The sequence below is a fragment of the Drosophila miranda genome, chromosome 3 (assembly GCF_003369915.1).
Source record: "Drosophila miranda strain MSH22 chromosome 3, D.miranda_PacBio2.1, whole genome shotgun sequence".
In the NCBI taxonomy this organism is placed as follows: domain Eukaryota; kingdom Metazoa; phylum Arthropoda; class Insecta; order Diptera; family Drosophilidae; genus Drosophila; species Drosophila miranda.
This window is the reverse complement of record NC_046676.1, coordinates 20884541-20904428: the sequence shown is the minus strand read 5'-3', so window position 1 is coordinate 20904428 and position 19888 is coordinate 20884541. Positions and strand designations below refer to the sequence as shown.

General features: G+C 40.3%; 5 protein-coding genes across 9 annotated transcripts; all 5 read right to left on the bottom strand.

Moving 5' to 3' along the window:
* Positions 1–1383: 1383 nt before the first annotated feature.
* LOC108159448 (Fanconi anemia group I protein homolog) lies at positions 1384–6702 on the bottom strand. 2 transcript variants are annotated; one of them, XM_033392110.1, is made up of 13 exons: positions 6505–6702; positions 5929–6383; positions 5638–5873; positions 5461–5570; positions 4955–5405; positions 4813–4901; positions 4636–4748; positions 4293–4558; positions 3886–4229; positions 3478–3821; positions 3087–3418; positions 2252–3017; positions 1384–2194 (listed from the first exon to the last, which is right to left on the bottom strand). In XM_033392110.1, exons 1-13 carry the CDS (start codon positions 6601–6603, stop codon positions 1402–1404), a joined length of 4398 nt encoding a protein of 1465 aa, XP_033248001.1. In that variant the 5' UTR covers positions 6604–6702; the 3' UTR covers positions 1384–1401. The 2 variants fall into 2 exon arrangements, with proteins under 2 accessions (XP_033248001.1, XP_033248002.1); XM_033392111.1 differs by lacking the exons at positions 4955–5405; positions 5461–5570; positions 5638–5873; positions 6505–6702 and having other exon boundaries at positions 4813–4891; positions 6251–6335.
* A 647-nt stretch (positions 6703–7349) lies between these two features.
* LOC117188372 lies at positions 7350–8730 on the bottom strand. The gene is made up of 5 exons (XM_033392107.1): positions 8661–8730; positions 8484–8546; positions 8246–8426; positions 8015–8192; positions 7350–7956 (listed from the first exon to the last, which is right to left on the bottom strand). Coding segments are annotated over exons 2-5 (723 nt in total). The 5' UTR covers positions 8486–8546; positions 8661–8730; the 3' UTR covers positions 7350–7594.
* A 177-nt stretch (positions 8731–8907) lies between these two features.
* Positions 8908–10885, bottom strand: LOC117188361 (Fanconi anemia group I protein homolog). The gene is made up of 5 exons (XM_033392092.1): positions 10064–10885; positions 9773–10008; positions 9596–9705; positions 9090–9540; positions 8908–9036 (listed from the first exon to the last, which is right to left on the bottom strand). Exons 1-5 carry the CDS (start codon positions 10258–10260, stop codon positions 8954–8956), a joined length of 1077 nt encoding a protein of 358 aa, XP_033247983.1. The 5' UTR covers positions 10261–10885; the 3' UTR covers positions 8908–8953.
* An 894-nt stretch (positions 10886–11779) lies between these two features.
* On the bottom strand, positions 11780–19807 carry LOC117188362. 4 transcript variants are annotated; one of them, XM_033392096.1, is made up of 6 exons: positions 19646–19807; positions 19492–19588; positions 17161–17244; positions 16849–17107; positions 16636–16790; positions 11780–12026 (listed from the first exon to the last, which is right to left on the bottom strand). In XM_033392096.1, coding segments are annotated over exons 1-6 (804 nt in total). In that variant the 5' UTR covers positions 19648–19807; the 3' UTR covers positions 11780–11819. The 4 variants fall into 4 exon arrangements, with proteins under 4 accessions (XP_033247987.1, XP_033247985.1, XP_033247986.1 ...); XM_033392094.1 differs by lacking the exon at positions 11780–12026 and having other exon boundaries at positions 16393–16790; positions 19646–19806; XM_033392095.1 differs by lacking the exons at positions 11780–12026; positions 19492–19588 and having other exon boundaries at positions 16393–16790; positions 17161–17341; positions 19646–19806.
* On the bottom strand, positions 12605–14627 carry LOC117188358 (Fanconi anemia group I protein homolog). The gene is made up of 5 exons (XM_033392089.1): positions 13761–14627; positions 13470–13705; positions 13293–13402; positions 12787–13237; positions 12605–12733 (listed from the first exon to the last, which is right to left on the bottom strand). The coding sequence occupies exons 1-5, from the start codon at positions 13955–13957 to the stop codon at positions 12651–12653; spliced, it is 1077 nt and encodes a 358-aa protein (XP_033247980.1). The 5' UTR covers positions 13958–14627; the 3' UTR covers positions 12605–12650.
* Positions 19808–19888: the final 81 nt, after the last annotated feature.

The following is a 19888-nucleotide window of genomic DNA, read 5'->3' as shown; positions in this document are numbered from 1 at the left end:
CCGCGCGACAAGGCGTAGATATATTTGTATCTATTGGAAATTAAGCTCACATGCCACCAGCACAGGGGCTCAGGGGCACGTGAGTTGTCGCCTCGCATGTAAAGTTGAATTTATGTAGTTTTAAGTGAATTAAAACAAAAAACTCAAGTTGCTGCTGTAATGCTTAATAATAAATTCAGGCAAATCAGCTGCGGAAATTTGAATAATAAATTTGACTACCCTCCTCTGGGGGCGAAACACTTGACGCTCAACTTGTTAAATATGCGCAAATATAGCACAGAACTAGATTGAGAATCGCATCTACATCAATCACAAAAAATACAAAATGTTTATATTTTTCGATGCAAATGCTCAGTTCGCTAACGAAGCAAACAAGAGCAAGACAAAAGGTGCTGATGACGATGAGAGGAATCTTAAGGCTTCATCCTACTACACTCTTTACACCCAGTAAAAAATGATGAATACAAGAACAGAGAGGTTGAACTTTATTTTTTTGTTTTGCACTTAGCTACAAACTAATAATACTAATAAATTAATAATAATAATGCTTCGAATGCATATTGAGTTTTAATATTGAAAGCAATAAAAGCTTATATAAAAATATGTATCGGAATTTTAATTCAATGTATTTTTATTGGGAGGCCCATCAAATGGGAAAAACTTCCTTCGGACATTCAAGCACAGGGAACCTTGGCACCCAGTGCTCGTCAGAACTGCTGGCACTATGAATGTATGTATGTTAGCATATGTATTCGAGTTCTTAAACTGTAATGTGAAAAATGAATGTAAACAGAATATACATATATTTGAAACTAAGAGCTTCGTTTAGTCGATAATCCGAGGGAAAGCCTACAGTAATTGCGCACCCTCTCAGCTCAAATCAAAAGTTACCTGGTCATAAAACCTGCCACGCATTTCGATGATGGACCCATGGAAAAAAAAGAGAAAACAGTTGGCAGACCATCAGAAAAAGCAGGTCCACCTACCATCCCCTATCATACAACTTTTCTTTTATTTATGCCGTTTTCAAGAAAATAGAAACACATCAAATTTGTAACAAATTACATTTGATGCGTGTAATAAAAATCTCGCACAGCTGGCAAACGAAAATATTCTCTCTTGTAAAGAAACAGGCGTTCACACCGCATTTTGGCCTAATTAAGTTTTCAAGTGCAATAAAATGATGGCTGGACCCTGCTATGATGTTGAGGGTGGGGTGAGTGGGCGGCAAAGTCTCTATTGCGTGCGGGCATCAAATTTGCGCACAAGTACATAAAACACAAGTTAAAAACTTAAATGGATTTACCTCAAAATGACGAAAAACAGTGATGAAGAAGATGATGGTCAAAGTACACGCGTTGAGAGTATCCTCTCATGTCATGATTCAGTCAGAAATGGCATTTATTTCTTTCCAGAACGTAACAAACCGAGCCTACGCGGCTTTACCCCCGTATCGCGTTCCTGTGATTTACGCATGTCTTTTGTGCGCTGTTCGGTTGGACCTCTTTCCTCAGCTGACTCCTCCTCATTCGAAAGGCGAGTGGACTTTTTTGTTTGGCGCTTTTTAGTTCTGTTACGCAGCTGCGTTGTCTCAACGGTTTCAAGTTGCTCTTCATTGCTTTCCTGCTCATCATCGCTTTGTGGTTTGGCACTCTGTACTTCTTTCGCTTTTCGACCCCGTCTACGCTTTGGTTGCGATTCCTCCGTATCACTGATAGGAGCTCGTCCCTGTCGTTGTCTCTTGTTAGGGGCTTGTATTATTTCCGTCTCTGCCTCTTCTTCCTCATCATTGCTTGGATCATTAGAGTGATCAATATCCTCCACATCCTCTGTAGTGCAGTCATCTTCAGCGATCTCATGGGTGTCCGTTAGACTACGTTCTATAGCCGCTTTGAGATCAGTTGATTTGATATCAAAGTCCCGCATGGTTCCAAGATGCAGATAATCTGTTAGTCTATTAAAGGTTTTGGTCTTCTTAGACAATAGGATTATGTGCTTGTTGAAGTCCTCAATAACCATTATTACTTTGGGAATAAGGCGAGTCTCTCTCAGAACTTTTGCGCGCTGTGCTTGTACGTTGCGTGTCTTGAGATGCTGATTGTCCTCATCGAGAGTATTAGCTTCTATGTAAGTAATAAGTTCATAGACATTGGCCGGCAGTTTCTTTCCTACTTCCCGTAGTAGCAGTTCGAATCTGTAAGGAGTGAATATAATACTCGTACAATAATAAATTTTTCCATACTGGACTTACTTGGTGCTTCGCATGTTAGCGTTGCTGGCGTCTGATGTGCAGCAGGACAAATAGTGCCTTGTCAGGTTCTTCAGGCATATATAGTGCTGTATCAACAATTTCATTAGTCCATCCATAGACGATCCCAGAGGAATGCAGACATTGGTGAGAGCCAATAGCGTGCGCGTAATATGAATTATTTGAGTGCAAATAGAACGCTCCATGACATCTAGATTTCCCCGCCAATAACTTTGATCTGATTCAGGCACTAGCTGACATTTGTAGCTTAAATTGTTGGCCTTTACAACGAAATATTCTACATTTAGGAGCTGCTTCTGGACGGCAACATAGAGATGTTGCAAGCAGCTCTCAGCGGTGATTGTGCTTATCGACTTTAGACCTGGATCTGGGAGATCTATTGATATATCATCATTAAGAGCGCCAAGCACATGACCCAATTGTCTGGCAATGCTTTCAAAAAAGGGACCCGAGTGCGTTTTCTGACGCTGTATGAATAGAAGGTTATGCACTAAGCCCATTTCGGGATTAACCAACTCGTGAGTACGACAAAAATTGAGGAGCCAAGTATAGGACTCAGTTGCCGCCCGCTCTCCATAATCTATATGGTCAAAGAGAATTTCCAATGACTCCAGAAGGTATACCGGCAATTTGGCGATAAAGGTATCTTTGTTGAGTGAGTCATCAGTGGCATACTCTTTCATAAACTCGTCCACCACATCCTGGATAACGTACGTCACTGCTTTGCTTCTGTTCAGGGATGCCATATCTACGATTAATAAAACGTTATTAGTTTATGAGAGTTCTGCTTCAAAAATAGTTTTTTCATTTGACTTACCAAATCCCTTGACAAATTCTTTGAACTTCTTGCTATAGGTTTCGTGGGCTGTTCGAAGGCACTCAACAAAACATTGAGCCGCCAGAGAGGATGTCTGCATGTCAAAGTCTCGCCACAGCTCAGGCAACCGTCGAATGCAGCGCTCGTAAATAATCTTGGTGATATCTGTTAACTGCTTAAAGGTACGTTTGCTGTAAGCTAGTTGCTTGTAATCAGGTTCAAGCCGAATGTTTTTTACTTTTTCGGCGGTAATCTGCACAACATAACGAACCAGGGACTCGTTGGACCGCAACTGAATGGTTTTCTCAGACGCGGCAAATGGAACGACGTCACTGAAAAGTAATTTTCAAAACATGTACATTGGAATCGGCGCAGTCGAAATGGCACTCACTCGAGGAGTAGATGAAGAAGCTTATCCAATATGGACAAGTCCCATATATTCTCAGGTTGTGTGCACATACTCTTCATTTGGATACCATTTACAGTAAGATTGAAAATGGAAGTTGTGGTATCATTGCTGACAGTTTTCTTTGATTGTTTCTGTAGCTTCTTGGAGGAGCCAGCCAAAGTCTTCAGATCGTCTAATAATTTGCAATGCTGCTTAAATAGGGGCAGAACTTGGCATATGGCATCGTTGTTTGGCTTGGAGCTGAGACATAAGTGGGAAACGATTCCTTCAATAAGATTGAGTTGTTGCAGAACTAGAGCGCATTTCAGGTGGGTGGCTGGAGGGGACTGGGAAAATATGTATGTATGTATTAGTTGAATATATGAGTTATGAGACAACGCCCAAACTTACAACGTCGTCTATTGGCAATCTGTTGGCCACCATTCGTTGCACGCAAAGGGCCAGGAGACGACTTATCTCACGTGTGTCATAGCCCGAAGGAGCACGCTCAAAGGTTACCAAGCAGTTAGCCACGAATTGAACCAACTTTCCCAGGTTATCTTTCAGCTGAATTTCCATATGTTGTTGATCGCTGGCAGTAACCAGCTGATCGTACCGTATACGAAATACTGTGTCTAAATCGTCGCCAGCTTCCTCTGCAGATGGAGTGTCAAAAAAGCTTCGAAAATGCCAATCAATTACTTGCAACACGTGAGGCACAAGCTTTGCATTTAGCTCCACGGCCCGTTGCAGATCTGTGAGAGGCACATTTCAAAATAATCAGAAGAATATCGGCTGTATGCACTTCGGTTACTTACTTTCATAAAGCGTACATCGTATGTCAAACTGCTGCTGCAAACAATTTCGCAACATTCCTATAATCTCCAGAGTAAGCATATCGAAATTGCGCTGCGGATTGCTTCGACTTCCTAGGCTATTTTGTGTCATCATTGAGTACCCGGAAATGCTCTGCTGAGTACAGAAGCTGGTTGCACTGGAGGTCTGACGCAGTGCGTTACTGTTGTTCAGCTGTTTAAGGATCATGCAAAATCCGTAAATGGCCATACGACGTTTTTGCATGCCGCTAGATATTATTAGGTTACAAATGACAAAGGCTATAAAATATATAACGATTTTTGATTGATTGGGTCTGGTACCCACCTAGAACCCATTGCTTTGCACAGCACATCAATCAGGGCATCCCGAACTCGATTCGAAATCTTCAGCAGGGGCAAAAGAAAGTTCATCATGCGCATGGCTTGTTCTCCAGGCAGCTTTAACAAAATGAATAATTTGTTAATAAAAGAAAAAATATATACATGTATTTGAATGACTTGCCCATAGCATATGCTCCATAACTGTTTGGATGGTTTTAGTGCATTCTGAGACGGTGTACGTGTCAGCTACACTTAATAGTGTTAAACATTCTAGAAAAAATACATAGTTATTAAGGAATTATTATGGGGAATCTAATACCAACCCGAAAACTGGTTTTGATCTTGATGTACAATCATCCACTCAGAGAGGAGTCTAATGATGCCTTGCCCAAAGATGAAACGTTTGCGAATGAACTTTGTTAAAAAAGTAATTGCTAGAGTATGCATTTTGGGCGAGTGCGATTTAAGCAGAAAAAATACTAGGTGGACTAGTCCTGGTGTTATCACATCTTTTCCATCTTTGTTCTGATCTATGAGCACCGTTAAGACCTGCTGCAAGTCGACTTGTTTGCGCTGTAACGAATCACGATACCAAACGGAGTAGTCTGCCAAAGTTATCTCTTCTTCATTATTCTTTATGACATTTCGCAAGAATGGCAGCAAAATGGATCGAGAGATGCGCGCAGATTCTGGATCACGATTCACACTTGTCATCGAAATAATGGCGCTAAGCATGAATGGCGTGAGAATGACATCGGGCAAATGCGAGAAGTTCTGCCAATACAAACTAACATTAGAATTCATTCAATTTAGGAGAGCCCATATTCACCCTTAACATTACGGCCAGATGTTTCTCAGTTAGTTTATACATAGTACAGTAATTCAAATGATGGAGTATAGTCTCTTCGGCCTCCCGCAGCTCTTTGTCCGAAAATGGATCTGATGGTAAAAATTAACAAATTATAGAAAGAGACACACAGTAAATTATTGAAATAATTAGGCGAACCTATGCTGTCGAAATCTGTAGAGTTGCTGCTCATGTCTGAGAACAAGCGCTTATAGTAATTGCGTTGAAAATACTTCTCCAATGCCAGCAGCGGTACAATCAGTTGTGAGGCATTTTGGCACATGGAAAAGAGCTGGAAGCACAGAGCTGGTAGCTCCATTGGCGATAGCTCCTGCAGAGCCCCGGAGAATTTATTTAATACGGTAAAAATTTCTCCGTTGCTGAGATTTATGGCCCTAAAAAGACGGAAATTTTAGTAGAATTTTTTAGCATTCTATGGGCGCAACTTACTTGAACATGTCAGCAATGGGGGTCAGGATTGAAGACGGCCATCGCATGGTACATATACTTTTCACTGTATTGTTTCTATACTCGGTTCCATCGGTTCCCACCCCATTTAGTATAAAACGTGGAGTTGCCGAAAGCAGAGCCAGTGAATCTGGCAACAAATCCTTCCAACCAACGCACTTGGCGTCTCCCTGTCGCATGCCATCCACACAGTGCTCAATAATCCAGGCCAGTTCATCAGCAGAAAAGGTGGACAAGTCCTGGGCCAATCGTGTGATCAAATCGAAGGATTGTTTATAGTTCAGCTCTACACTACGCAGCCCATCCATAAAACATTGGACGAGCGCGAAACGTTTCTTCTTGGACTCCTCGCTCTCAGTGTCGCAGGCAAGCAGAAAGTAGTTCCAGAAATTGATACCTTCACTTCGGGATATCGTGGCATTCAGAGTGTCTGTTAACTGATGAAACAATATTAGTCGATGGGGCATGCCAGACGCGGTGCTGGTGAAATGCACGAAGGCAGCACGTCTATGGTAAGGACGACTTGTTGATGCCTTGCACACACAATTTGAGACCTACCTGTTTTACTGAAGTATTTTTAATAAGCAACTCCAGTTCATCTCTCTGCCCTCTTTCGCCGTACTTTCGCACCTGCAGCTCTAGTGAATCCCGCGACATTTTTTCGCAATAAACAAATTTAATAATAAACAATAAACAAAAACGAAATCCGCGCCAGCTGGCTTGCTCAGAAATATACCGAAATACACTTCACATTTTCAAAACATACCAATAATATACCAGATTCCATCATACTCCTCGTTTTCTATATTCGGTTCAATATTACTAGCTAGCTGGGACCCCCATCCTTCAAAAAAATAATTGTATCCGATTGATGAATCTACTCTCAACAAGATTGTTTCATTCTAAGGACACCTTTTACTTTATTGCTTATAAAATTAAAATTTCTACATTGCTGCAACTCCATAGCGCGTCTTGAAAAATACTGGAAAATACTATAAAAAGCATACAAATTTGCAAGGTGTGTGAGCTAGACATGGTGTTTAAAATAAATTATAGAATTAAATATATTTAAAAATAGTAAAATCGTGACATATAGAGGCTCATATTTATGTTAATGCGCTTAAATTATATATGTGCAACTGTATATATATGAACTTTATTTCATTTCGCAAGCCTAACTAGCAATACTATAAAAGCAGCTTATTTAAAAATTCTATAGTTCATAGTCATTAATGCATAATTTTCCCATTCATATGCTCATCAATAATTGTATTCGGGAGCCTCTGACCCGGAAACCGTTGAACGGAAGACCCAGAAACGATATTGGAACTAAAAAACAGTACACTACACAATTTTGACAAGAAAATTCAATTCAAAAGGTTCCCGCCAAAACCAACTGCGTGTCTGTTGAGTATCAAAATATTTGCCAAAGGAAACAAATTGTTTATTTTATCGTTTGGCCAATCGGCGTTTCACATCTCTCAAAAATGCCCATGGTTCCCCCATTATGCGCCTAGTTTACATTAACTATAATAATCTTAAATGTTTGAAAAAGTAGACAGATCTTGCTTTCCTGGTCAAACATTTGGTCTTGAGGGACACTTTCAATATTTTCTTTAGAAAACCATAATAAAAATAGTGGAACTAGTTAGTCGGTTGTTTCCATTTTGTGAACAAATTTCTCCATTACAGCATTAAGACGCTTGCGCTCCTTGAGCTGTTGCTGCATTAGGTCTGAGATCTGTGTGCCTAGAGCCAAAAGCGCGTCCGTATTGGCTTCTGTGCGCTGGTCGTTCAAGCGAGTTTGTCTATTCATGTCCTGCAGCTCCTTTGCAATGTCCATTAGCATCGGCACCGTGCTCTCGTGTTCAATTTCTAATTCATTTACATCATTTTGAACCAGCTTGCGCTTTTTGGCAGATGGAGTTTGCGAAGTGCTAGTGCGCTCCAATTTCACGCCGATATGTCTGTCATTGATCCGGCTGAAGCAGTCATCTTCTTCCTCATCATCTTTACATAAAAAAGAAATAGTACATACATTTTTTGCGGCTTGATATTTTTGTCTTACCGTCATCTGTGGCTGTGACCTCGTCGTGCTTATCATACAAGTCACAGATCACGGCCACTGCATCCTCTAAAGCAGTGAGTGTATCCTGATACAGCGAGCCTTTGCCGCAGGCATTTGAATCTTCCAGCCTGTTATTGTTAATCTTTTTACGAATGCAGCTTTTCCAGTCTTTCCATACCTATCAAGAGCCAAGTAAGATGACGGAACATAGCGCAATTGCTCGGCACTTACTCTTTTCCACTCACAAACTTCTTTGACAGGCGGACCCACGCTATTTAACTCCTTTGAAAGCCGCTTCCAGGCGGCTTCAGCTGCCAGCTTATCACCCTTGAGGTAGTTTATGGCTATCATTGGGTGTCTCTCCATAAATGCGATGAATATGGCATCTTGCTGCGCAGTTCTGTGTTTGCCCCTGTATACAATGAGGTGGTAAGTATAAATTTTTACGAACATTTTCAACATTATTTACATGTTCCGTGGTTTTTTGTTTGACTGATTGGTCAGTTTGGCCGCTGGATTCGTTGTCACAAATCTGTGGAGAGGACAATCCGGCGTTCACTTCAGCAGTAGCAGGGAGTTGAATCTCTCCAGATTTAGATAAATCTAGCGATCTATTAATTTATTTATTTACGAAATATTTATTTACCTTATCAGTGTTACCGTGAACTTATCGATCAAATATACGGTCGGACTCTTAGAAATATACCAAAATATACCGTCTCATTTTAAAAATATACCGTAAATATACTGACGAATTCAAGTTCTATTTTACGTATTCCTCGTTTTTGATATTCCGACGAATATTACCAGCTATATAGAACATTTAGCCATGCCCACATAATTTTATACGCTTTATCAATCAATTTTCTATTTAACTGGTGTATTCTTAATACTTGCTTTTATTGCATTTTGCGTAAAAAGAGGATTTAGCGAAATAAGTCAAACAAAAAACAAGTAGCGAAATAGGTCATTTAGTGCATTCTGAGACGGTGTACCAGCTACACTTAATAGTGTTAAACATTTTAGAAAAAATACATAGTTATTAAAGAATTATTATGGGGAATCCAATACCAACCCGAAAACTGGTTTTGATCTTGATGTACAATCATCCACTCAGAGAGGAGTCTAATGATGCCTTGCCCAAAGATGAAACGTTTGCGAATGAACTTTGTTAAAAAAGTAATTGCTAGAGTATGCATTTTGGGCGAGTGCGATTTAAGCAGAAAAAATACTAGGTGGACTAGTCCTGGTGTTATCACATCTTTTCCATCTTTGTTCTGATCTATGAGCACCGTTAAGACCTGCTGCAAGTCGACTTGTTTGCGCTGTAACGAATCACGATACCAAACGGAGTAGTCTGCCAAAGTTATCTCTTCTTCATTATTCTTTATGACATTTCGCAAGAATGGCAGCAAAATGGATCGAGAGATGCGCGCAGATTCTGGATCACGATTCACACTTGTCATCGAAATAATGGCGCTGAGCATGAATGGCGTGAGAATGACATCGGGCAAATGCGAGAAGTTCTGCCAATACAAACTAACATTAGAATTCATTCAATTTAGGAGAGCCCATATTCACCCTCAACATTACGGCCAGATGTTTCTCAGTTAGTTTATACATAGTACAGTAATTCAAATGATGGAGTATAGTCTCTTCGGCCTCCCGCAGCTCTTTGTCCGAAAATGGATCTGATGGTAAAAATTAACAAATTATAGAAAGAGACACACAGTAAATTATTGAAATAATTAGGCGAACCTATGCTGTCGAAATCTGTAGAGTTGCTGCTCATGTCTGAGAACAAGCGCTTATAGTAATTGCGTTGAAAATACTTCTCCAATGCCAGCAGCGGTACAATCAGTTGTGAGGCATTTTGGCACATGGAAAAGAGCTGGAAGCACAGAGCTGGTAGCTCCATTGGCGATAGCTCCTGCAGAGCCCCGGAGAATTTATTTAATACGGTAAAAATTTCTCCGTTGCTGAGATTTATGGCCCTAAAAAGACGGAAATTTTAGTAGAATTTTTTAGCATTCTATGGGCGCAACTTACTTGAACATGTCAGCAATGGGGGTCAGGATTGAAGACGGCCATCGCATGGTACATATACTTTTCACTGTATTGTTTCTATACTCGGTTCCATCGGTTCCCACCCCATTTAGTATAAAACGTGGAGTTGCCGAAAGCAGAGCCAGTGAATCTGGCAACAAATCCTTCCAACCAACGCACTTGGCGTCTCCCTGTCGCATGCCATCCACACAGTGCTCAATAATCCAGGCCAGTTCATCAGCAGAAAAGGTGGACAAGTCCTGGGCCAATCGTGTGATCAAATCGAAGGATTGTTTATAGTTCAGCTCTACACTACGCACTTAAATTAAAAATGTGCAACTGTATATATATGAACTTTATTTCATTTCGCAAGCCTAACTAGCAATACTATAAAAGCAGCTTATTTAAAAATTGTATAGTTCATAGTCATTAATGCATAATTTTCCCATTCATATGCTCATCAATAATTGTATTCGTGAGCCTCTGACCCGGAAACCGTTGAACGGAAGACCCAGAAACGATATTGGAACTAAAAAACAGTACACTACACAATTTTGACAAGAAAATTCAATTCAAAAGGTTCCCGCCAAAACCAACTGCGTGTCTGTTGAGTATCAAAATATTTGCCAAAGGAAACAAATTGTTTATTTTATCGTTTGGCCAATCGGCGTTTCACATCTCTCAAAAATGCCCATGGTTCCCCCATTATGCGCCTAGTTTACATTAACTATAATAATCTTAAATGTTTGAAAAAGTGGACAGATCTTGCTTTCCTGGTCAAACATTTGGTCTTGAGGGACACTTTCAATATTTTCTTTAGAAAACCATAATAAAACAAGGGGGAACGTTGTGAGTTGCTGCGGACACCGCAACTCTACAGTTATACCCGATACTTAGTCAGTATGGCTCTCCTCCGGCAGACGCCGCTAATATTAAACGACACGACAAAGAGTGCGTGCGAGAGAGACAGAAAATCAGTCTGAGCGTGACGTCGGGCGCTGCGTAGCCAGTGCAAATTGATTTGTTCATTTTGGGTATAAAAATGATCCGATCTGATCCAGATTCAGCAATCTGATAGATATGGTCATTATCTATGATTCTGCGTTTTTAGTTTTCTCGAATCTGCAATATTGTGAATGCAACAGATTTTCGTCCTTTGTGGGGGCGGAAGGGGGTGGGGCGAAATTCTGAGATATACGTTTTATAGTGAGATCTAACAGAAGTGCGAATACCAAATTTGGTTACTCTAGCCTTAATAGTCTCTGAGATTTGTGGATGCCCCAGATTTTCGTACATGAAACAGAGCGAGAAAGAATGAAATTGTTTTCTTGATTCTGGCTATAATAATTATACGATCTGGTTGAGATTTTACACTCTAGAACATATAGTCATCCTCTACGATTCTGCGTATCGTATCTTTAAAAATGTGGATGCCACAGATTTTCGTCCTTTGTGGGGGCGGAAGTGGGCGGGGCGAAGTTTTGAAATATTTTTGTAGCAGTGACATATCACAGAAGTCTGGATCCAAAACATCGTTGCTCTAGCTCTTATAGTCTTTGAGCACTAGGCGCTGAAGGGGACGGACAGACGGACAGACAGACATGGCTCAATCGACTCGGCTATTGATGCTGATCAAGAATATATATACTTTATGGGGTCGGAAACGATTCCTTCTGGACGTTACACACATCCACTTTTACCACAAATCTAATATACCCCAATACTCATTTTGAGTATCGGGTATAAATAGTGGAACTAGTTAGTCGGTTGTTTCCATTTTGTGAACAAATTTCTCCATTACAGCATTAAGACGCTTGCGCTCCTTGAGCTGTTGCTGCATTAGGTCTGAGATCTGTGTGCCTAGAGCCAAAAGCGCGTCCGTATTGGCTTCTGTGCGCTGGGCGTTCAAGCGAGTTTGTCTATTCATGTCCTGCAGCTCCTTTGCAATGTCCATTAGCATCGGCACCAGCTTATCACCCTTGAGGTAGTTTATGGCTATCATTGGGTGTCTCTCCATAAATGCGATGAATATGGCATCTTGCTGCGCAGTTCTGTGTTTGCCCCTGTATACAATGAGGTGGTAAGTATACATTTTTACGAACATTTTCAACATTATTTACATGTTCCGTGGTTTTTTGTTTGACTGATTGGTCAGTTTGGCCGCTGGATTCGTTGTCACAAATCTGTGGAGAGGACAATCCGGCGTTCACTTCAGCAGTAGCAGGGAGTTGAATCTCTCCAGATTTAGATAAATCTAGCGATCTATTAATTTATTTATTTACGAAATATTTATTTACCTTATCAGTGTTACCGTGAACTTATCGATCAAATATACGGTCGGACTCTTAGAAATATACCAAAATATACCGTCTCATTTTAAAAATATACCGTAAATATACTGACGAATTCAAGTTCTATTTTACGTATTCCTCGTTTTTGATATTCCGACGAATATTACCAGCTATATAGAACATTTAGCCATGCCCACATAATTTTATACGCTTTATCAATCAATTTTCTATTTAACTGGTGTATTCTTAATACTTGCTTTTATTGCATTTTGCGTAAAAAGAGGATTTAGCGAAATAAGTCAAACAAAAAACAAGTAGCGAAATAGGTCATTTAGTGCATTCTGAGACGGTGTACCAGCTACACTTAATAGTGTTAAACATTCTAGAAAAAATACATAGTTATTAAAGAATTATTATGGGGAATCCAATACCAACCCGAAAACTGGTTTTGATCTTGATGTACAATCATCCACTCAGAGAGGAGTCTAATGATGCCTTGCCCAAAGATGAAACGTTTGCGAATGAACTTTGTTAAAAAAGTAATTGCTAGAGTATGCATTTTGGGCGAGTGCGATTTAAGCAGAAAAAATACTAGGTGGACTAGTCCTGGTGTTATCACATCTTTTCCATCTTTGTTCTGATCTATGAGCACCGTTAAGACCTGCTGCAAGTCGACTTGTTTGCGCTGTAACGAATCACGATACCAAACGGAGTAGTCTGCCAAAGTTATCTCTTCTTCATTATTCTTTATGACATTTCGCAAGAATGGCAGCAAAATGCATCGAGAGATGCGCGCAGATTCTGGATCACGATTCACACTTGTCATCGAAATAATGGCGCTGAGCATGAATGGCGTGAGAATGACATCGGGCAAATGCGAGAAGTTCTGCCAATACAAACTAACATTAGAATTCATTCAATTTAGGAGAGCCCATATTCACCCTCAACATTACGGCCAGATGTTTCTCAGTTAGTTTATACATAGTACAGTAATTCAAATGATGGAGTATAGTCTCTTCGGCCTCCCGCAGCTCTTTGTCCGAAAATGGATCTGATGGTAAAAATTAACAAATTATAGAAAGAGACACACAGTAAATTATTGAAATAATTAGGCGAACCTATGCTGTCGAAATCTGTAGAGTTGCTGCTCATGTCTGAGAACAAGCGCTTATAGTAATTGCGTTGAAAATACTTCTCCAATGCCAGCAGCGGTACAATCAGTTGTGAGGCATTTTGGCACATGGAAAAGAGCTGGAAGCACAGAGCTGGTAGCTCCATTGGCGATAGCTCCTGCAGAGCCCCGGAGAATTTATTTAATACGGTAAAAATTTCTCCGTTGCTGAGATTTATGGCCCTAAAAAGACGGAAATTTTAGTAGAATTTTTTAGCATTCTATGGGCGCAACTTACTTGAACATGTCAGCAATGGGGGTCAGGATTGAAGACGGCCATCGCATGGTACATATACTTTTCACTGTATTGTTTCTATACTCGGTTCCGTCGGTTCCCACCCCATTTAGTATAAAACGTGGAGTTGCCGAAAGCAGAGCCAGTGAATCTGGCAACAAATCCTTCCAACCAACGCACTTGGCGTCTCCCTGTCGCATGCCATCCACACAGTGCTCAATAATCCAGGCCAGTTCATCAGCAGAAAAGGTGGACAAGTCCTGGGCCAATCGTGTGATCAAATCGAAGGATTGTTTATAGTTCAGCTCTACACTACGCACTTAAATTAAAAATGTGCAACTGTATATATATGAACTTTATTTCATTTCGCAAGCCTAACTAGCAATACTATAAAAGCAGCTTATTTAAAAATTGTATAGTTCATAGTCATTAATGCATAATTTTCCCATTCATATGCTCATCAATAATTGTATTCGTGAGCCTCTGACCCGGAAACCGTTGAACGGAAGACCCAGAAACGATATTGGAACTAAAAAACAGTACACTACACAATTTTGACAAGAAAATTCAATTCAAAAGGTTCCCGCCAAAACCAACTGCGTGTCTGTTGAGTATCAAAATATTTGCCAAAGGAAACAAATTGTTTATTTTATCGTTTGGCCAATCGGCGTTTCACATCTCTCAAAAATGCCCATGGTTCCCCCATTATGCGCCTAGTTTACATTAACTATAATAATCTTAAATGTTTGAAAAAGTGGACAGATCTTGCTTTCCTGGTCAAACATTTGGTCTTGAGGGACACTTTCAATATTTTTTTTTTAGAAAACCATAATAAAACAAGGGGGAACGTTGTGAGTTGCTGCGGACACCGCAACTCTACAGTTATACCCGATACTTAGTCAGTATGGCTCTCCTCCGGCAGACGCCGCTAATATTAAACGACACGACAAAGAGTGCGTGCGAGAGAGACAGAAAATCAGTCTGAGCGTGACGTCGGGTGCTGCGTAGCCAGTGCAAATTGATTTGTTCCTTTTGGGTATAAAAATGATCCGATCTGATCCAGATTCAGCAATCTGATAGATATTGTCATTATCTATGATTCTGCGTTTTTAGTTTTCTCGAATCTGCAATATTGTGGATGCAACAGATTTTCGTCCTTTGTGGGGGCGGAAGGGGGTGGGGCGAAAATCTGAGATATACGTTTTATAGTGAGATCTAACAGAAGTGCGGATACCAAATTTGGTTACTCTAGCCTTAATAGTCTCTGAGATTTGTGGATGCCCCAGATTTTCGTACATGAAACAGAGCGAGAAAGAATGAAATTGTTTTCTTGATTCCGCTAATATTAAACGACACGACAAAGAGTGCGTGCGAGAGAGACAGAAAATCAGTCTGAGCGTGACGTCGGGCGCTGCGTAGCCAGTGCAAATTGATTTGTTCATTTTGGGTATAAAAATGATCCGATCTGATCCAGATTCAGCAATCTGATAGATATGGTCATTATCTATGATTCTGCGTTTTTAGTTTTCTCGAATCTGCAATATTGTGGATGCAACAGATTTTCGTCCTTTGTGGGGGCGGAAGGGGGTGGGGCGAAATTCTGAGATATACGTTTTATAGTGAGATCTAACAGAAGTGCGGATACCAAATTTGGTTACTCTAGCCTTAATAGTCTCTGAGATTTGTGGATGCCCCAGATTTTCGTACATGAAACAGAGCGAGAAAGAATGAAATTGTTTTCTTGATTCTGGCTATAATAATTATACGATCTGGTTGAGATTTTACACTCTAGAGCATATAGTCATCCTCTACGATTCTGCGTTTTTGGTTTTATCGTATCTTTAAAAATGTGGATGCCACAGATTTTCGTCCTTTGTGGGGGCGGAAGGGGGTGGGGCGAAATTCTGAGATATACGTTTTATAGTGAGATCTAACAGAAGTGCGGATACCAAATTTGGTTACTCTAGCTTTAATAGTCTCTGAGATTTGTGGATGCCCCAGATTTTCGTCCTTTGCGGGGGCGGAAGGGGGTGTGGCGAAATTTGGACACGAAACGGTCAAGGTCCGATATCACAGGAGTGTGGATACCAAATTTGGTTGCTCTGGCTCTTATAGGTTCTGAGATCCTTGAACTCATATTTTGCAATTGGCAAAACCGACCATGAAACCTGTGTGTTAGAGAGAGACAGAGCGAGAAAGAATGAAATTGTTTTCTTGATTCTGGCTATAATAATTATACGATCTGGTTGAGATTTTACACTCTAGAACATATAGTCATCCTCTACGATTCTGCGTTTTTGGCTTTATCGTATCTTTAAAAATGTGGATGCCACAGATTTTCGTCCTTTGTGGGGGCGGAAGTGGGCGGGGCGAAGTTTTGAAATATTTTTGTAGCAGTGACATATCACAGAAGTCTGGATCCAAAACATCGTTGCTCTAGCTCTTATAGTCTTTGAGCACTAGGCGCTGAAGGGGACGGACAGACGGACGGACGGACAGACGGACAGACAGACATGGCTCAATCGAATCGGCTATTGATGCTGATCAAGAATATATATACTTTATGGGGTCGGAAACGATTCCTTCTGGACGTTACACACATCCACTTTTACCACAAATCTAATATACCCCAATACTCATTTTGAGTATCGGGTATAAATAGTGGAACTAGTTAGTCGGTTGTTTCCATTTTGTGAACAAATTTCTCCATTACAGCATTAAGACGCTTGCGCTCCTTGAGCTGTTGCTGCATTAGGTCTGAGATCTGTGTGCCTAGAGCCAAAAGCGCGTCCGTATTGGCTTCTGTGCGCTGGGCGTTCAAGCGAGTTTGTCTATTCATGTCCTGCAGCTCCTTTGCAATGTCCATTAGCATCGGCACCGTGCTCTCGTGTTCAATTTCTAATTCATTTACATCATTTTGCACCAGCTTGCGCTTTTTGGCAGATGGAGTTTGCGAAGTGCTAGTGCGCTCCAATTTCACGCCGATATGTCTGTCATTGATCCGGCTGAAGCAGTCATCTTCTTTCTCATCATCTTTACATAAAAAAGAAATAGTACATACATTTTTTGCGGCTTGATATTTTTGTCTTACTGTCATCTGTGGCTGTGACCTCGTCGTGGTCGGTCTTGATGTCCTGCAGTTGCAAACGGTTGGAAATTTCAGGACGTGCCTTTGGACGAGATTCGACTACTCTGTCGGGCTTATCATACAAGTCACAGATCACGGCCACTGCATCCTCTAGAGCAGTGAGTGTATCCTGATACAGCGAGCCTTTGCCGCAGGCATTTGAATCTTCCAGCCTGTTATTGTTAATCTTTTTACGAATGCAGCTTTTCCAGTCTTTCCATACCTATCAAGAGCCAAGTGAGATGACGGAACATAGCGCAATTGCTCGGCACTTACTCTTTTCCACTCACAAACTTCTTTGACAGGCGGACCCACGCTATTTAACTCCTTTGAAAGCCGCTTCCAGGCGGCTTCAGCTGCCAGCTTATCATCCTTGAGGTAGTTTTTGGCTATCATTGGGTGTCTCTCCATAAATGCGATGAATATGGCATCTTGCTGCGCAGTTCTGTGTTTGCCCCTGTATACAATGAGGTGGTAAGTATAAATTTGTACGAACATTTTCAACATTATTTACATGTTCCGTGGTTTTTTGTTTGACTGATTGGTCAGTTTGGCCGCTGGATTCGTTGTCACAAATCTGTGGAGAGGACAATCCGGCGTTCACTTCAGCAGTAGCAGGGAGTTGAATCTCTCCAGATTTAGATAAATCTAGCGATCTATTAATTTATTTATTTACGAAATATTTATTTACCTTATCAGTGTTACGGTGAACTTATCGATCAAATATACGGTCGGACTCTTAGAAATATACCAAAATATACCGTCTCATTTTAAAAATATGCCGTAAATATACTGACGAATTCAAGTTCTATTTTACGTATTCCTCGTTTTTGATATTCCGACGAATATTACCAGCTATATAGAACATTTAGCCATGCCCACATAATTTTATACGCTTTATCAATCAATTTTCTATTTAACTGGTGTATTCTTAATACTTGCTTTTATTGCATTTTGCGTAAAAAGAGGTTTTAGCGAAATAAGTCAAACAAAAAACAAGTAGCGAAATAGGTCATTTAGTGCATTCTGAGACGGTGTACCAGCTACACTTAATAGTCCATAAAACATTGGACGAGCGCGAAACGTTTCTTCTTGGACTCCTCGCTCTCAGTGTCGCAGGCAAGCAGAAAGTAGTTCCAGAAATTGATACCTTCACTTCGGGATATCGTGGCATTCAGAGTGTCTGTTAACTGATGAAACAATATTAGTCGATGGGGCATGCCAGACGCGGTGCTGGTGAAATGCACGAAGGCAGCACGTCTATGGTAAGGACGACTTGTTGATGCCTTGCACACACAATTTGAGACCTACCTGTTTTACTGAAGTATTTTTAATAAGCAACTCCAGTTCATCTCTCTGCCCTCTTTCGCCGTACTTTCGCACCTGCAGCTCTAGTGAATCCCGCGACATTTTTTCGCAATAAACAAATTTAATAATAAACAATAAACAAAAACGAAATCCGCGCCAGCTGGCTTGCTCAGAAATATACCGAAATACACTTCACATTTTCAAAACATACCAATAATATACCAGATTCCATCATACTCCTCGTTTTCTATATTCGGTTCAATATTACTAGCTAGCTGGGACCCCCATCCTTGAAAAAATAATTGTATCCGATTGATGAATCTACTCTCAACAAGATTGTTTCATTCTAAGGACACCTTTTACTTTATTGCTTATAAAATTAAAATTTCTACATTGCTGCAACTCCATAGCGCGTCTTGAAAAATACTGGAAAATACTATAAAAAGCATACAAATTTGCAAGGTGTGTGAGCTAGACATGGTGTTTAAAATAAATTATAGAATTAAATATATTTAAAAATAGTAAAATCGTGACATATAGAGGCTCATATTTATGTTAATGCGCTTAAATTATATATGTGCAACTGTATATATATGAACTTTATTTCATTTCGCAAGCCTAACTAGCAATACTATAAAAGCAGCTTATTTAAAAATTGTATAGTTCATAGTCATTAATGCATAATTTTCCCATTCATATGCTCATCAATAATTGTATTCGTGAGCCTCTGACCCGGAAACCGTTGAACGGAAGACCCAGAAACGATATTGGAACTAAAAAACAGTACACTACACAATTTTGACAAGAAAATTCAATTCAAAAGGTTCCCGCCAAAACCAACTGCGTGTCTGTTGAGTATCAAAATATTTGCCAAAGGAAACAAATTGTTTATTTTATCGTTTGGCCAATCGGCGTTTCACATCTCTCAAAAATGCCCATGGTTCCCCCATTATGCGCCTAGTTTACATTAACTATAATAATCTTAAATGTTTGAAAAAGTGGACAGATCTTGCTTTCCTGGTCAAACATTTGGTCTTCAGGGACACTTTCAATATTTTCTTTAGAAAACCATAATAAAAATAGTGGAACTAGTTAGTCGGTTGTTTCCATTTTGTGAACAAATTTCTCCATTACAGCATTAAGACGCTTGCGCTCCTTGAGCTGTTGCTGCATTAGGTCTGAGATCTGTGTGCCTAGAGCCAAAAGCGCGTCCGTATTGGCTTCTGTGCGCTGGGCGTTCAAGCGAGTTTGTCTATTCATGTCCTGCAGCTCCTTTGCAATGTCCATTAGCATCGGTACCAGCTTATCACCCTTGAGGTAGTTTATGGCTATCATTGGGTGTCTCTCCATAAATGCGATGAATATGGCATCATGCTGCGCAGTTCTGTGTTTGCCCCTGTATACAATGAGGTGGTAAGTATACATTTTTACGAACATTTTCAACATTATTTACATGTTCCGTGGTTTTTTGTTTGACTGATTGGTCAGTTTGGCCGCTGGATTCGTTGTCACAAATCTGTGGAGAGGACAATCCGGCGTTCACTTCAGCAGTAGCAGGGAGTTGAATTTCTCCAGATTTGGATAAATCTAGCGATCTATTAATTTATTTATTTACGAAATATTTATTTACCTTATCAGTGTTACCGTGAACTTATCGATCAAATATACGGTCGGACTCTTAGAAATACACCAAAAT

What these genes read in the sequence shown, in the direction of transcription:
- LOC108159448 (XM_033392110.1), bottom strand. Translation starts at nt 6,603, where the DNA reads ATGTCGCGGGATTCACTAGAGCTGCAGGTGCGAAAGTACGGCGAAAGA. An exon ending in AGATCAAAACCAGTTTTCGG is followed by an intron (nt 4,902 to 4,954) that starts GTTGGTATTAGA and finishes TATTTTTTCTAG; the next exon opens with AATGTTTAACACTATTAAGT. An exon ending in AGAATTTGTCAAGGGATTTG is followed by an intron (nt 3,018 to 3,086) that starts GTAAGTCAAATG and finishes TATTAATCGTAG; the next exon opens with ATATGGCATCCCTGAACAGA.
- LOC117188372 (XM_033392107.1), bottom strand. An exon ending in AAGTTTGTGAGTGGAAAAGA is followed by an intron (nt 8,193 to 8,245) that starts GTAAGTGCCGAG and finishes GGCTCTTGATAG; the next exon opens with GTATGGAAAGACTGGAAAAG. An exon ending in GGTCACAGCCACAGATGACG is followed by an intron (nt 7,957 to 8,014) that starts GTAAGACAAAAA and finishes TTTTATGTAAAG; the next exon opens with ATGATGAGGAAGAAGATGAC.
- LOC117188361 (XM_033392092.1), bottom strand. Translation starts at nt 10,260, where the DNA reads ATGCGACAGGGAGACGCCAAGTGCGTTGGTTGGAAGGATTTGTTGCCA. An exon ending in TACAGATTTCGACAGCATAG is followed by an intron (nt 9,706 to 9,772) that starts GTTCGCCTAATT and finishes TTTTACCATCAG; the next exon opens with ATCCATTTTCGGACAAAGAG. An exon ending in AGATCAAAACCAGTTTTCGG is followed by an intron (nt 9,037 to 9,089) that starts GTTGGTATTGGA and finishes TATTTTTTCTAA; the next exon opens with AATGTTTAACACTATTAAGT.
- LOC117188358 (XM_033392089.1), bottom strand. Translation starts at nt 13,957, where the DNA reads ATGCGACAGGGAGACGCCAAGTGCGTTGGTTGGAAGGATTTGTTGCCA. An exon ending in TACAGATTTCGACAGCATAG is followed by an intron (nt 13,403 to 13,469) that starts GTTCGCCTAATT and finishes TTTTACCATCAG; the next exon opens with ATCCATTTTCGGACAAAGAG. An exon ending in ATCTGGCCGTAATGTTGAGG is followed by an intron (nt 13,238 to 13,292) that starts GTGAATATGGGC and finishes TTGTATTGGCAG; the next exon opens with AACTTCTCGCATTTGCCCGA.
- LOC117188362 (XM_033392096.1), bottom strand. An exon ending in ACCTCAAGGGTGATAAGCTG is followed by an intron (nt 17,245 to 19,491) that starts GTACCGATGCTA and finishes GATGATAAGCTG; the next exon opens with GCAGCTGAAGCCGCCTGGAA. An exon ending in AAATTGAACACGAGAGCACG is followed by an intron (nt 12,027 to 16,635) that starts GTGCCGATGCTA and finishes GGTGATAAGCTG; the next exon opens with GTGCCGATGCTAATGGACAT.